Source organism: Berghia stephanieae, chromosome 3 (assembly GCF_034508935.2).
Source record: "Berghia stephanieae isolate SIO BIC M18660-M18661 chromosome 3, UCSD_Bste_1.3, whole genome shotgun sequence".
In the NCBI taxonomy this organism is placed as follows: domain Eukaryota; kingdom Metazoa; phylum Mollusca; class Gastropoda; order Nudibranchia; family Aeolidiidae; genus Berghia; species Berghia stephanieae.
The window spans coordinates 85,573,192-85,590,691 of record NC_088362.1 but is presented as its reverse complement, the minus strand read 5'-3'; the positions used below and the strand labels follow the sequence as shown (position 1 = coordinate 85,590,691).

General features: G+C 36.7%; 1 protein-coding gene across 6 annotated transcripts in view; it reads left to right on the top strand.

Annotated features, from left to right (window-relative positions):
- The window catches only part of LOC144968691 (UPF0764 protein C16orf89 homolog), a 73,239-nt gene that overhangs the window by 36,936 nt on the left and 18,803 nt on the right, over positions 1–17,500 (top strand). For all 6 annotated transcript variants that reach the window (XM_078907272.1, XM_078907273.1, XM_078907271.1 and 3 more), the window contains one exon: positions 17,184–17,314. In XM_078907272.1, coding sequence (XP_078763398.1) covers positions 17,184–17,314 — 131 coding nt within the window. The remainder of the gene's footprint in view (positions 1–17,183; positions 17,315–17,500) is intronic.

Below are 17,500 nucleotides of genomic sequence, written 5' to 3'. Positions count from 1 at the left end.
AAATAGAGGTCATCAGAAAAACCATTTAGGAATATAGACTACCATCAATAATGAACAAGACAGCCTGTTAGTGATAAATACTCACTAAATTATATCAATCAGACTATAAATGTTAAAGGTTACACACAGTTTTGTGTTAGTGTGGCTGATGTTGTAAGTATTTTACTTGAACGCAGAGCATTAACTTTAAAATCAACTTCACCAAAGTAGAATATTTGCCTGGGTGGAAAGACTATAGGTAAAGAGTTTGTCTTGAGACGTCCTTACTAGATATGACTTCCAAATTTAAACATCTTCCTCATCCTCACCCCCTCTTCATCCTCACCAACAAAAACTCCTCCCCCTTTACCTCTTCCACATCCATATACACCTCCTCTTCCTTCTTTTTCCTCTCCTCATCCGCCATCGCCTCTACCACATCCTCTTCATGTTCTTGCTCTTCTTCTTCTTCTTCTTCTTCTTCTTCTTCTTCTTCTTCTTCTTCTTCTTCTTCTTCTTCTTCTTCTTCTTCTTCTTTTTCTTCTTCTTCTTCCTCTTCTTCTTCTTCTTCTTCTTCTTTGTCGTCTTCTTCTTCTTCTTCTTCTTCTTCTTCTTCTTCTTCTTCTTCTTCTTCTTCTTCTTCTTCTTCTTCTTCTTCTTCTTCTTCTTCTTCGTTTCTTCTCATCCATCTTCTCCCCTTCCTCCTCCTCATCCTCCTCCTCCATCTCTTGCAACTACTACTACTATTACTACTACTACTACTACTACTACTACTACTACTACTACTACTACTACTACTACTACTACTACTACTACTACTACTACTACTACTACTACTACTACTACTACTACTACTACTACTACTACTACTACTACTACTACTACTACTACTACTACTACTACTACTACTACTACTACTACTACTACTAATACTACTACTACTACATCTACTGCCACTACTTCATCTTCTTTATCTTTTCTTATTCTTTTTATTCTTTTTCTTCTCTTTTTCTTCTTCTTCTTCTTCTTCTTCTTCTTCTTCTTCTTCTTCTTCTTCTTCTTCTTCTTTTTCTTCTTCTTCTTCTTCTTCTTCCCCTCCATCACGATCATCATCATCATCATCATCATCATCATCATCATCATCATCATCTTCATCGAGCAAATCAACAACTATCACCATCATCATGAACCAATAAAAACAAGACTGCCACCACCGTGACACCATCCAACCGTCACCAAGGGATGTCCATGAATTATAAACGACATCACCGTGATTAATGGCTAATGAGGAGACACCTTCACTGACACAACCAAAGCTGTCGTTAAGCATCGCTATTAATGATTCTGGTTTTATGACATGGACTATGGCCATAAAATTGCCGATCAGAACCACAGGAGTTTCCCTAATAAAGTTGGAGTTGGTGGTAGTGATAGTGGTGGTAGTGGTGGTGATGATGCTGTCGCTGCTGCTGCTGATGATGATGATGATAATGACGACGACGACGACGATTATGATGATGATGATGATAATCACGATGATGATGATGATGATGATGATGATGATGATGATGATGATGATGATGATGATGATGATGATGATGATGAGGTCGCAGAGTTGTTTTTTTTTCCAAACTGAAGGTCATTTAAATCAATCGATTTTTGAAGGACGAGTTTTCTGGTCAAATGTTAAAATACTTGTCTCTCCAGAGTACGGCAGTAAACTGGTTAAAGCTGGATTGATGATATATTGAAACTCAAATATGGCATTGCTCAGTATTACTCCTCCCATTCTTCTTCTAATGGTGTCACACTATTTATTGATTTATTATGTGATGATGATCTTTCAAGGACGCAAACTCATCGCCGCAATCGTGTACTGTCGTAAACTAGATGCTCTGTGGTTTCGGGCTCTTGACCACAACGAGTTCATGTTGGACAGCTGGCAAGTCCCCACTGATGAAGTGAGCATGCCGTGAGGCAGGTTCTCGACTGAAGTCGGTTCGCTGCCACCCAATGTCTCCTCTTGCTCGTGGAGAAGCCTGGCAACTTCTCACTTAGTTTCGAAAAGTCGGTGTCCTGCCCCCTCAAGGGATTGCATTCGTCTAAACCGACTTCCATCTCGTATATGCAGCTCAGTTCGAAGTCAAAGAAGCTCCGTACATGGGTTGCCGGGACTTATTAAGGCTCGAAACAGGGGCACCGTCCATGATGCGCTTGAGAGGGGTCTCCCCATTCTCTCCCTTTTGATCTTATTAAGCCAGGTGTTTGTAATCGTCTCCCGACGGACCTAGGTAGAAAGGTGAGGGTGGGTGGGGAGGGGGGGGGGAGGGGGATTGCTGCCATTATCCGGCCCCATTCTCTAGGTGTTGATGCTATCGTTCGCGAAACCATATGCATGGACTTGAGAAATTTTACATCAACCTTCTCAACGTTCTTGCTTCTACCCCACACTGGAGTTCAATACTCCGCGGTGGAATAGCATAGTGCCAGGGCTTGATCAGCATCCCAAGTTGTTCCCGCCAGCTTCCACAGAAGACTGTTGCTTTTCTCTATTCCGGGCAACTCCTTCGAGATGAACCCGATAGGTAAGGCTGCCATCCAGCATAACCCCCAGGTACCTCGGATTTTGGCTCTTAAAGGAAAGGCTGATCCCTGACGAGGAAGTTCAGTTTACGGGTGTGCCAGCTACTGCATATGTGAAATGCAGTTCCGCGGTGTTTTGAAGTGTTCATCTTCAGGTACTACTTGTCAAAGTAGGATTTGAATCTGGTAATGTCCTCAATGAGTACACTCTTGAGACAGGTCCACACTTTACTTTGAGTAACGAGCGCCTAGTCGTCCGTGTATTCCAGCCTCAATAAAAACGTGTTCGGCATGACGCTAATGTAGATATTAAACAACATTGGTGCCAGATCCCTCGGGGACTTTATTCCTCAGTTTCCTGACTTTGCTTGTGTTATCTCCCAGAGCGACGTCGAATTGTCTTTCCCCTACGACTGAAGAGAACAATTTCAATGTCTTTTTGCACCTTATGGTTTTTGCTAGTTTTAGCATTAACCCTTCGCATCAGACCATATCGTACGCATCTGATATGTCTATAAATACAGCACCAGTTTGGTGTTTCCTGTCGAACCCTGCTTCAACATGCTCTGTAAGCCCGCCTGCTTGGGTTGCAGGACAGCGCCTATAACCGGCCCCCATTGGTCCAATAGCACACGCTCCAAAAGTTTGTACAGGCAGCCCAGAAATGATCATATGGGACGTTCAGTACGACTCTTTGTCCGCAGGTAACGAGTCCAAAATCGTACGGTATTCCTTACGGACGCCGCGCTCGAGATAGATTCAGATTGGGTCTGCCAGTACTCCTTGTACACCTTTTCCGACTCCTCCGTCCTGCAGGGGGTGTAGATTGCCCCGTAACCAGCAGCCTGTTAAATCTGGTTTTGTTCTCGGACTCGGGAGGAATGGAGTGCAGACCTTCTAGATATAGGAAGTAAATTCCTCCCCGTTCGCCTTTCTGAAGTTCCATCTGCAGAGTGAAAGAGACTGCACTATCTGGATTGTCACTCCAGCTGTGACAAGTACCGGCATGTGCTGCCTATACGGTAAGTGGCCAAGGACCGAATGTCTGCTTAACTTGCAACGGTTTCCCGCTCATTCCCTTCGTCACGAGGGTGAGGTCAGGAGTATACTTCTTCTTATGACGGGTGCACCTGAAGGTACCCTTGGCCGTAGGATCATGCACTAGGTGCTGATCGTTCCAGTCCATCCATGAGTGAAGTTGTCTACCTGCCTCGTTGCAGTTTCGGTAGCCCCACTCGTGGCATTAAAGCCCCCCAGACAGATGGAAGGATGGCTAACCACTGGGACCGGTGGTGTAGTCCAAGTCGCTCTCGGTGGCTTGTAAATGTTGTGCAGATACAACCCACCTACCTCCATAGAAATTCTATTCACCCCGTTGCTGTCGGTAATGCTCTCTGTGCCCCTTACGTTCAAAGACTCTTTGGCGTAAACACTAACACCTCCTTTGAGCCTCGAAGTGTTCTCTCGTTGGACCACCATATGGCCTGGAATCTGGAATCGAGAAGATTGCGCACCTGAGTAAAGATGGGTCTCCTATACTGTAGTAAGAGAATATCAACGCTATGGACGGTCAGTAGCCTTGATAAAATCTAATTTTTGGCCATACTCTGGCTCTCGATATTGAGGGACAGTATGTTCGTCGGGTCGCTAACTCGATATCCCTTTTTCCAGCTAAATTGAGTTGGGATGTTCGCCGATTTCTCGACTGTGCTGACGACCCTGGCGACACGATCTCAAGGCGATCGACCGCTTCGCCATTGAGAATGTGTTGTGAACTTGATAACCATGCTGTAGTAGTGTGGAGCCCGGGATGGCCGAAGCCATATATCAAGGCGGGCCGTTCAAGGAGCCCGCGTACCGGCTCGACATCCGGGATGGTCTACTGATGGTCGACCGGAATTACTCATTTGCTGCATCATTTTGTATGCCATTCAATTTGTCATTGAATCAAATCATATAATTATGCTCATAATGAGGAAACTAATAAGCAGTTAGGCCGGACAAAATATTGTTCATAATTGGATTAAATAGTCTGATGTCACGTGGCCCAGACAATTTGTACTTTTTATTATTCATGCTGGCTAGAACTATTCATATGTCTTGTGATCAGAATGTGTAAAAGTCAAAACATGATCAGATTTATAATGCTTTTTTACCTCTGGATACGCTTTTATGCTCGTCGGAGAAATATTTCATAAGGACGTCCGCCATTGTTCCGATTGTTTAGAGCCAGTTACTAAGTTACCATGCATCATTACGAGGGAAGTGGCGTTACGACTGTTGAAGCGTATTACCAGGTATAAAATGTATTGAGGGCAAATATAATATGGTTTTACGATCACGATTCGTTTCACTTTACGCACGTGCACACATCTATTTAGAATAATATGTCTGATGAGCGAATGTAAATATACATTGTTGGAATGGAGAATAGTTTTTGTGGTGGTTTGAGAGTGTCTTCGTCAAACAATAAGACCTTGTATGAGTTTTTAACTTTGCCAATACAATATTTATACACAGGTTTACAGACACGAAAACACATTCTACCCCCCCTCTCTCTCTCTCTCTCTCTCTCTCTCTCTCTCTCTCTCTCTCTCTCTCTCTCTCTCTCTCTCTCTACTCTCTCTCTCTCTCTCTTTCCCCCAAGACACACACACACACATATACACACACACACTGGCACAGACACACACACACACACACACAATATATATATATATATATATATATATATATATATATATTATATATATATATATATAATAAACATTTCAAAGATAATTATGATAGTTTGACTGCTACAACGTTGTATCAAGCGTAAGCTCTGATCAGGAAGTGGAAGTGAAAGTAGATTGTTGTGTTTTACGTATTTTTCTAGATTCGTATTTATGGAGGTTCGTAATTATATAAAAGGTGTTTGTTTCTCTGTTTGCATGAGGATGTTAGTTCGTTTCTTCTGTTGAGTGTTGCTATCTTTGGTTTTGTGATGATGAAGAATTTTTTTTCTAAGCAGAGGTTGCAAATCTTAGAAGAGGGGGAGTACGACTGTGCTCTGGTGATGATTTTCCACGTGATACTGTGTTGTATGTTTTTTTCTTTGAGGTTCCAAATGTGTTCGCTTAATGTAGTAGAATGTCGTTTGTGTATGTTTCTGAATGAAGATTTATGCAGGTTGTATCTGGTTTTGAATGAAGACTCGGCGAGGCCAATGTATGTTTCTTGTTTTGGTGTGTCTGGTCGTGTAACTGTGGCTTGATAAATAACGTTTTGAATCAGGCAATTGTCGATTAGTGGGCATGTTGCCTGGGTCCTGCAGTTGCATTTTTTCTCTAGGTTGTTGCTGGGCTGAGCTGGCTGTGATAGTTTTCGTTTATTGTTGGAGGAAATAATGTTTTGTATGTTTGGCATGCAGGTGTATCCTATTTTGATGTTGTTTTTGTTCATGCTATATAGATATATAGATATATAGGATATAATATACTATATTTATTCCTTTCAAAATAGGGTTGGGGGTAAATATTGTTCCATATAGCCCATGATAGATTTTTGCCAACAAGCACAAAATTACTGGTAAATCAAAGAATTATAAAACTATTTTTTTAAAAACTGATTACAAGTAACTTACTAACCTTTCTCAAATTAAGGATGATTCTATCATCCGTTAACCCAAATGGTTATTAATAAAATCTGCTAGGTCATGATGATCTGTCCTTTGATGTTGGGAATTGCCATCTAGCTGCCCTGTTTCCAGAGTCATTTGTACGCATCCATTTACTTTATTACTAGACCGATTTTGATCTTTGGTGGCTCAATATATTCGTCTCAAACCATGTTAATTTCCACAATACAGTAATAAAATAATTTAAATAGATGAGTGCCTGCTTGCAAATCCTTTATCTCTCCCAAATATTTCGGGTTTCGCCACACACACACACACACACACACACACATATATATATATATATATATATATATATATATATATTTTATATAATCGGGGGAGGGGGGTCCTTCATAATTTTTATCAAACATTCAATTCACTTCTCCTCTTGTTCTTCCTCTAGTTTGTTTCCATGAAAATGAATAACGTGTGTCTTTGGAATTATTTATTATACCCTTAGTGGGCTATTGATTCAGCCATACACCCGGACCCATTATCTCGTTTAACGAGACACCAGTGGGTTAAGATAAATGCGATGAATACGATGTGGTGAGTTCATGTTGTCAATGAATGCACGGCGAATACGCTTTTAACTCCATTCATGAATATGCTCGGAAGGGAAAAAGAAATGCATGAATATGATGGTCATGTATCTAGAATTCTCTGCCTCGAAAAAGTATTCCCATGCCGTCGGCCCGGTTTACTGCTTTTATTGGTAAATTGCTGCATATACGTTCGTTGAACGGCCTTAATATCTTAACTAACAGTCGTTTTATGCATTATTCGTAATTTTGTGACAACCCGACAGTATCAATATGGGAAGCTGTCAGCTTCATGTTCCTGTTTCCTTTATCTACGATCAGCGAGACGTTCTATCCTTTCATCCTCGGACACACGGAGAACACGATTTCGATGAGATTCTCGTTGTCAATCTCTCTATCCCAGCTCTCCCTCGAAACCCCACGTCACCTCTTCGCCTCATGATGAGTAAACTCAGAGATGCTTTATTTTTTGTTTTTACCCAAAACAAGAGTAGATAGAAGTGAATTAACCAAGCTTTAGTTTGACTACAGCTCACTAATATCAATTGAGTCATACGCCCCCCCCCCTTCCCCCCTCCCCCCTCCCCCCACCCTTTAAAAAAATCAGAAAACGATATATATATATATATATATATATATATATATATATATATATATATATATATATAATACATACATATATATGTATATATATATATATATATATATATATAAAAGAGAGAGAGAGCGAGAGAGAGAGAGAGAGAGAGAGAGAGAGAGAGAGAGAGAGAGAGAGAGAGAGAGAGAGAGAGGAGAGGGGAGGGAGGGGCCTTTTTTATATTGTCACTTTTGTTGTCATTGTCACTCTTGATCTTCGAAAATGTAAAATCTTTCGATATTGTTCCATGCAAGATGAATCACTTATATATCTATTTATAGTCTAATTTGATGGATTCATTCAAATCGACATGCACTTATTTGCAAGTCTGATAACCAAATTCCTTATAGGCTCATTGTTGTAATGGTGTTGTACTGGAAATCTAAATAAAATGACGTCAAATATTGTCCAAAACAACAATGTTAAACAAGGCCCATAAGTGAGTTAGGATGTCAGACCTTCATATATGTAGGCACACGTCGATTCAAATCGAATTTAAAACAAATCAGATAATTATTTTTTTTGGTACTATGTTCAACATGATGATTTGACCCATTTTTGGGGTTTTCCTCTCTTAACTTGTCCGATGGAAAAGTGACTAGTCGCTCACTTTTTTCGAAGTAAGACTTGGCATATTATTTTATAATGATTAGTTTTTAATTACAAAACTCCTTAAACCCCTGGTGAATTATGTACCAGAGTGTAGAAATAGTAATAGAATGATTATAATTATTTTTAATTTGAATATTTTCATGTTGATGCTTATATTATATTGACATTAGAAAATAACCAACAAAAAGCAAAACAAAACAAAAACAAACAAACCAATAACAATAAACTAAAGAACAAGAGTTTTAAAAAAACCCCAAAGAAACTCAAAACCAACTCCAACATTGAATCAACTCCACAACACTGGTTTGTGGTTCAAATGAAATAGGCAACGATGAGAAAGTCCATTACTGATGTACAGTGGACAGTACAGCCTGGACCAAATACGTTCATGACTCTATTCTCCAACAAGGAGAGATACGAATAAGTATGTTTGTGGTTTTAATCAAAAAGAATTCGTCAACAACAACAACAACAAAAATAACAACCCCGTGATTTTTGTCAGGGGACATGCGGCATTTTTTCAATCATTTGTTTGCATTCCAAGCCATTTCACAAAAGTATGTAGCATAATAAATAACGCATTGTTTGCAAATAAAACAGCTGCTATCGTTAATGATATCATCAAATTTGCACGGCAATGACACCACCATTCAATCAATTATTTATTACTCTGGATTCACGCCCGATTGCTGAATCCATTTAGCCTGCTTTCAAATTCAGTATTCAGAAAATAGGAACCACGAAGCGTTGGTGTTTAGGGAATGATCGGAATATGATCGAAACGTATCATGAGTTGGTTTTTGAGGTTAAACTACAACGAAATTAACTCTCTCCTTACCGATGAGTTGCAGTATTTCCCAAAATGGCAGGCTTACCCAAAAATTTGATTTTTAAACCCAAAGAATCTCTCTACAAAACAACTTTATGTTTTTATTAATTAAACAAAGATCATTCTTCAAAGTTTGTGGTGTACAAAATTAATCTGAATAAGGATAAATGTATATTGTGTCGTAACAAATGTGACGATTTTTCTGTAGGTGGTAAGGAGAGAGTTAAAGAATTAACAAAAAGGATTAAACGGGATTCTTATATGAAATCACACTGGTTGAAGAGAAATTGAGCTTCTAAGATAATATTGTCTTATTAATGCGCATTTTAATTGTCTTTGAGAGCCATTAAAATTATATATTTGGAGTGTATTTCAGTGTCTCTACCATGATAGGGCAATGTGTAACAAATGCTTGCTACACTTTAGTTTGGACGCTAGTCTGTTGAAAAGTATTCTCAAACGGATCTAACAGATCTAGCGCTCTAGCTTTGCTGGGTGGGAGAGGGGTCCAAAAACAAACAAAACAAAAACACAAAGACAAACAATAAACAAAAAAACCCAACTAATCTCGACCCCACTCGTGACTGACATCGGTTCCTTTAGCTTTGCTTCTGTTTATTTATGATTTATTATACCGTTTTATGTGATGAAAACAAACGTTTAAAATCACGACTAAATACAAGTAGCATTCGCACCCACTGCGTTTGCGTTCATACAATGTAAGACATATCAAATTGAGAAATACATAGTATGCGCTTGGCTGATAAGCTCACAATTTTGCCATCCGGAAGTATAACGGACCAACACACAAAACTGTGTGTAAACATGAACTTTTATAGTCTGGTTCATACAGTTTAGTGAGAAGTTCTCATAAACGTGGATGGCAAATAAACAATAACAAAGACCTGAGTGACGTCATCTTCGTTCTATCTATAGGGACCAGGCACCGGTAACGACCTGAACAAGTATTAATTTGATGATGATGATGATGATGATGATGATGCTGATGATGATGATTATTATTATTATTATTATTATTATTATTATTATTATTATTATTATTATTATTATTATTATTATTATTATTATTATCATCATCATCATCTTCATCACCATCATCATCATCATCATCATCATCATCATCATCATCATCATCATCATCATCATTATTATTATTATTATTATTATTATTATTATTATTATTATTATTATTATTATTATTATTATGATTATCGTATCGTATCGTTTAAGAGCAAATAGATTCTAAAAGCTTAAAAGCCTTTAAATGCTTTGTGTGACTTTCATGCATATATACAATTTATCAATTGTATAGCTAAATAGCATTCAATGTTAATTGGAAACGTTGGGTATTAAATATCTAACACATAAATACGTGTCATATTCAATATTCGTAGTATAATTAATTCTATTTACATTCATTTGGCTTGTCCAACTTTGTACATTCGACAGTTTCAAATAATTGATATATAAAATGCAATTATATCCAGTGTCATATTACATTATTCATCAAAATCAAATATTATGTTGGTAAGTTCTTTATCATTGGCATTCTTAAAAATATCAATTGAATTAGAATGTTTGTCTCAAACTTTATAGTCTTCCAAATTGTCACAGTTCTTTGAATTAGGTTTTTTTTCCTAAGACGAATTACATTTCAACAAATATGTTAAAGTTATCTCCCCTACTGTTTGTAACATGCGAAATAATTTATTAAAAAATCATTATAATCCATATTAATTGTAAAAACCATGCACGAGTCTATATATATATATATATATATATATATATATATATATATATATATATATATATATATATATATGTGAATAAAGTCATCTCTTATTCCCCAGGTTCCTTTCTGAGTATGCAGTTGACATAACAATCATGTTATTGTCACATATGTAATAGGAGAATAAGGGTTAGACCTACCAATGTCCTGCAATCTACATTTAGTACAATCAAAATAAAGCTACCAATTTTCAGACCAATTGTATAGTGAATTTATATCATTTTGTAAGCTATCTTTATCTAATGTTGGTGCATAAATTTTGGTGTCATCAGCAAAAATTTTGCATTTAGAATTTATAGTATCAAGTTTATCATTTATATAGATAATGAACAGTATAGATAGTTCGAAGATGACGTCACTCAGGTCTTTGTTGTTGTTTTTTGCCACCCACGTTAATGAGTAATGCTCACTGAACTGTTTAACCCGACTATAAACGTTCATGAATACACACAGTTTTGTGTGTTGGTCCGATATACTTCCGGATGGCAATGATATGAGCTTCTTAGCCAAGCGCATACGATCTATAGGACCAAGTACAGTGCCCTAAGGGACACCACCATTATTCTTATCATTATCATTATAATTACTATTATTATTATTATTATTATTATTATTATTATTATTATTATTATTATTATTATTATTATTATTATTATTATTATTATTATTATTATTATTATTATATTATTATTATTATTATTATTATTATTATTATTATTATTATTATTATATATTATTATTATTATTATTATTATTATTATTATTATTATTATCATTATTATTATCATTATTTTGTTGTTGTTGTTGTTTGTTGTTATAATAATAATAGAAATAATAAATAAATAAATAAATAAATACATAAACAAATAAATAAATAAATAGAGGGATAAATTGAAAAAAAGATAGATAAAAAAATAATCCAACAAAAAACTTGAGCTTTTATATAGCGCAATATCCACTAAACGTGCTCAAAGCGCTTGACAAGGGGCCCCTGGCCAACAGCAACACTTAACATGTAGGACGTGACATGACGCCTGTTAGGCGATATTACAGGGGGGGTTTTTTCGGTCAGGCACTCTTTTTACATCTGAGTACTGTGAGAGGATGTGTGTAAAGAGCCTTCTTCAAGGACTAAAGTATGCACCGAACGAGGCTGGAACCCAGGACCTTCCGATCCGTAAGCGACTTTCATACCACAAGACCACATAGCCGCAAAAATAGATAACAAGAAAATGGACATACAATTATTTTTTTAAAAAATGGAAACTAACAAAAAGACGACAAATGTTGGATGTTCTCATTACTGAGGTTAGAAAAAAAAATAACATACTCACCCGGGAGTTTTGCAAAGATAGGGAAAATAGATAAAATGTCAATAAATAATGGAAATAACACCCCCAATAAGATGTGTCATTGATTGTCAGTAACGAGAAATAATCTTATGTCTAAAAATATGTTTAAAAAATCTTTTTGTCGATACTTTGACAATATAAAATAATATCTGACTACTGTTGACATATTATTATCTTGTTTATTTATCCACAAGCATCACAGTGAGCGTATCAAACAAATTTTTGATTCATTATAATTTTTTTTTTTAACTTGAGCTTTTATTCAGCGCAATATCCACTAAACGTGCTCAAAGCGCTTTATAAGTTATTAAATAGACACTGTGGTTGCTGCTGTACCCCGTATTATTAAACGCCAGGTCTTCCTCTTAGTTTTCATTTAAAGAAAAAAATAAGAAGAATTTCAAAGAAAACATGTTCTCAAATTTCATTCATCATTTGCAGCAGTCATTATTATTTTTTTTTAAAACAGATAAAAGGATTTCATCTCATCATAGTCACGATTCACTAAAAAAAACTTAACAAATAAAAGAGAGGTCATTTAGGTCCCTCAACGTCTTAGAAAAATCAAGTGACACTGACTATATCAGTGGGTGTGCAGATAACTAGGATGCATAAAGAAACAGTATATATAGGACATTATGTTTACTCATTGTCAGAGGTATAAAATTAACACGGATGATATCACATAACTGGAATGCCTAAATTAATAATGATTAGGTATTTTTGTCTTCTCAGTCGTATAATCAATATACACTGATGCCCTGTGCCATCAGATAGCATATGTGAATATTGGGGCTCAGTCAAGTATGGCAGTTAAAAGTAAACAGGAATAGATAAGATGGCATTGATACATCTAATATTGCTTTTTAGAGATATTCATGCAAAAAATACTGACAGGCGTATGGCGAACACATGTAGGTACATGTAAAAACAACAACTTATTATGAAGAACTCTGAATTAGAAAAGAAATAGATTAGACCTATATGTTACACAATATCTACTAAATATGCATAATGCGCATTACCTTGAGCAGTAACGCTCAACATGTTGGACGAGAGGCTGAAAGACAGAAATAATATATTTTTATACCTTTTGAAAAATACTATGAAGTTTCTAACAAGGCATTCATTTTACACTTGCCTACGTGATAACTATATTTTGAAGATAGTTCTGTTATAAAACAATAAATCAAAATGACCTTACTCAGTGGTTTAATTGAATAATAATAATAATAATAATGATAATAATGATAATAATAATAATAATAATAATAATAATAATAATAATAATAATAATAATAATGATATAATAATACAATATTAATAATCAGAGGCGTTTGCTGGCTGTTTATTTAAGGCGGCATGGATCGAAAACATTCTCTCACCGTACTCAGGTGTAAAATGTGTACCGGACCGGAAACAGAATCGGAGGAAAATGTTATCTCGCCCAACAGACACCACGTCTCGTCTTCATGTTGCTATTGACTTAGGAGCTGTTTTTAAGTGTCTTGAGCTCACTCAGTGGATATTGCGAAATATCAATGTTCTAGTGGGTTTATTTTTTTAGAATGTGTGTATACAGTACAAACACACAAAAATATGTGTATCATTAAACGTTCATAGTCTAGTTAATACACTTTAGTGAGAATTACTCATAAACGCGAATGGCAAAAAAAAAAACTGTAACAGAGACCTTAGTGGCGTCAACTTCATTCTATCTATAGTTTTAATAATACACTTTAGTGAAAACTACTCATAAAACTGGCTGGCTAAAAACAATAACGAAGAACTGAGTGACGTCAATTTCGTTCTATCTATAACTGACTGTGCCATTTTGTTTGCACACAATGGGGGAAGGGATGCGTTATCCAAAGCAACAAAATATCATGGGATGATGAATTATGTACAAATGTCAATTGTGTATCCTGAATCCCATAGAGGCTCTCATATTCTTATTTTCCCCACGAAAATAGAATATTGTTATAGATAGTATGAAGTTGACGTCACTCAGGTCTTTATTATTGCTTTTTGCCACCCCCGTTTATGAGTAATTCTCACTAAACTGTATTAACCAGACTGTAACCCTCCTTCCGCACTAGGACAAAACTGTCCCAGGACAAATTTGTCCTGTCCCACTGGAGTAAATTTCTATTCAAAAGGGGTTCCGCACTAGGACAGGACTGTCCCGGGACACACCTGCGCGAATGCATTTTTTTTTACAAGATTCAATAGTTTATTTGTAGGCAATTGCAACTCTAATAATTCACATTTTATGAATCAACATAAGATACGACATGACGATGATTTTTTACACTGTACAATGGGATTTGTTTACATAAGATTTATATAATCATGAAATATTCTTATAGCAAGAGTAATGTTATTGCTGCTGCTAACTACTACTACTACTAACAAACTACTACTACTACTACTACTACTACTACTACCACCACCACTACTACTACTACTACTACTACTACTACTACTACTACTACTACTACTACTACTACTACGACTACTACTACTAATGGATGAAATAGAGGTCGCATATTTCTGTGCTTAACTACGTGGGGAAAAAAGACAAATTGAAAGTGAAAACAATATTGGGTGCATCCTTTAATGACCCAAAGATTGCTCAAGGGTCAATTCCGTAGACTCTATGGTGATCTCCGATCTTATCTTAAAATGACTTTCTTGGAATCACCTCATTTTACCCAGGTGCATATGAGTACCAGTTCGCTGATGAAAGTAATCTTTGACGGACTAGCATCATTCAAGAGAATAATAGAAAGTCAGCATGCTTCGTACCCGAAAGGCATCAGTTGAGTAAGTCACCTCGCCTAGCTCAATTTGCGGCGCTGCACTGCGGCTGACGCCTGTGTTATACCTCGTCCTAGCTAAATTCGCGGCGCTGCATTGCGGCTGACGCCTGAGTTATTCCAGTCTTACCTTGGAATAGACCCTCGAGAAAAATTTCCCCAATGGGATGAAAAAGGGAATTTTATTATTTTAAAGTTTAAACTGTTATCTGTCTGCTCAACGCCATAGAAACATGGATACGTTCCGGATTTATAAGCTTAGGAGGCAAGATGGCCCATGGTTAGCGCGTGGTACTCTGGACTCAGAGGTTCTGTGTTCGATTCCGACCGAAGCCAATTTGTACTTTCTAGAGCAAGAAAATTTACTCCAATCACTCACTCCATTCAGGTGTAAAAGGGTACCTGTCAAGTTGGGATAGTAATCTGCGATAGACTAGACTAGCGTCCCGTTCAAAGGTTTTCAAACAAATACGTTAATTGTCCGCTTCACGCTATTGAAACCGGAATAAGTCCTGCACCATTGGCTACAAGGCTCTAAAGGACTTAATTTGTTTCACAATGAGTCCAAGTGGCTCAGAAGGACTTACTAGTAGAAGTAGTAAGTAGTAGTAGTAGTAGTAGTAGTAGTAGTAGTAGTAGTAGTAGTAGTAGTACTAGTAGTAGTAGTAGTAGTAGTAGTAGTAGTAGTAGTAGTAGTAGTAGTAGTAGTTAGTAGTAGTAGTAGTACTAGTAGTAGTAGTAGTTAGTAGTAGTAGTAGCAGTAGTAGTATGGATGCAGAAAATAAAGACAGGCATTTCAATTTTGACACGGCGCCGCCAAGTCTGGGACTTTTTTGTCCTGTGCGGAAGTCTACTATATTTTTCTACTATCACAAACGATATGAACACGGGACTGGGACAGTCCTGTCCGGTTGATTTTGTAGCATTTCACAACGGCTTGGGACACAACGGGACTGTTTTGTCCCGTCCCAATAGGTGCGGAAGATTTCTCTAAATTCTATATGTTACAGATTTGGGACAGGACTGTCCCAGGACAGTCCTGTCCTAGTGCGGAAGAGGGTTAAACGTTCAAGGTTACACATAGTTTTGTGTGTTGGTGCGTTATAGTTCCGGATGGCAATGTTGTGAGCTTCTTAGCCAAGTGCATTACTATCTATATAGATGTTCATACATCATTTTTATATCATATCACACACATATTTACACACACACACACACACACACACACACACACATGTACTCGATATTATTTCACTTTAACGACGCTGTTCGAGTATAATAATGCACCATAAATATGTAACCTATCGTCTCAAAACAGTATTATATAGGGCGGCTATGTGGTATTGTGCTCATTTTATATCTAAGTATTCTGAGTTAATGCGGGTAAAGAACATTTTCCAAGGATTCAATTTTTACGCCACCCATAGCGGGCTCGAATCAGAGACCTATAGGTCAAAAATCTATTGTCATATCACAAGATCACAAAAACCACAAAGAAGTCTCAGGTTTAATATTTTTTGGCTGGGTGTCATAGATATTAAAAGATATTTAAAATAAAAGTTTTGTTACCAAACCGAATTGATGCAACGCATCAGATAAAATATTCACAGCATCCGCCAACCGGATGTGACGTAGCTATCAAGACACAAAACTATGTGTAACCTTAAACGTTTAAAGTGAGAGCTACAAATAAAAACAATAACAAAGAGTTGAGTGACGTCAATTTCCTTCTATCTATACATAGAAAGACGATGACGTCAATCAGGCCTTTGTTATTGTTTTTTTGCCATCTATGTTTGTGAATAATTCCCACTAAACTGTATTAACCAGATTATAAACGTTCAATTTTACACATAGTTTTGTGTGTTGATCCGTTATACTTCCGGATGTGCAATGTTGTGAGCTTCTTAGCCACGTGCATACTATCTATAATTTAATGAGAACTAATCATGAAAGTGGTTGTCTATAAACAATAACAAAGAACTTAATGACATCAATTTCCTTCCGTCTATAAATTGTTTGTCAGTCTATGACAGACCTGCCTACTATTACGTAAAATTCGTAGAATTACGAAATTTTTCTCCAATTTCAGAACTTCATGAGCATCTCTAAGTCATTAAAACTTATTGAAGATGGAAGTTGATGCCTGACTCCCTAATGTTAAGGGTTTTGACAAGTTGTTTAATCCAGATATATGGCCGAAAAATGTTGGTTTTTTTAAAGTGAACTACAGTGACTATAATTTTAATCTCTAAATAATTAAGAATGTTTAAAGCAGGTCTGGTCTAGGCAAATCGTAAATGTCATTATGTGTACGTGTGTTTGTTTATTGTTCTTGTTTTATCGGGGTTTTTTTCAGGCAGCGTGAATCAAACTTTAACAGACTGTGAGGACACTCGATTCCATTGTCCACAATGGCTGAATGAGAAATTGAGAGACGTCAACGACAAGATAAATAACATTGCCGCTTACGCTGCACCCTATGTTGAGGTGAGATTCAAGTTTACCTCCCCCCCATTTTTTGCCCGAATATTTTTGCTTCGTAGGTATCAATGATAATAATAACAAAAGTTCTCTTTCCAGATTAAAAATTAACAAACAAGGATTGATTTAACAGGTTCAACAACAACAACAACAAAAATAGAACAAAATACCAAACACGTAACGATTCGGGCT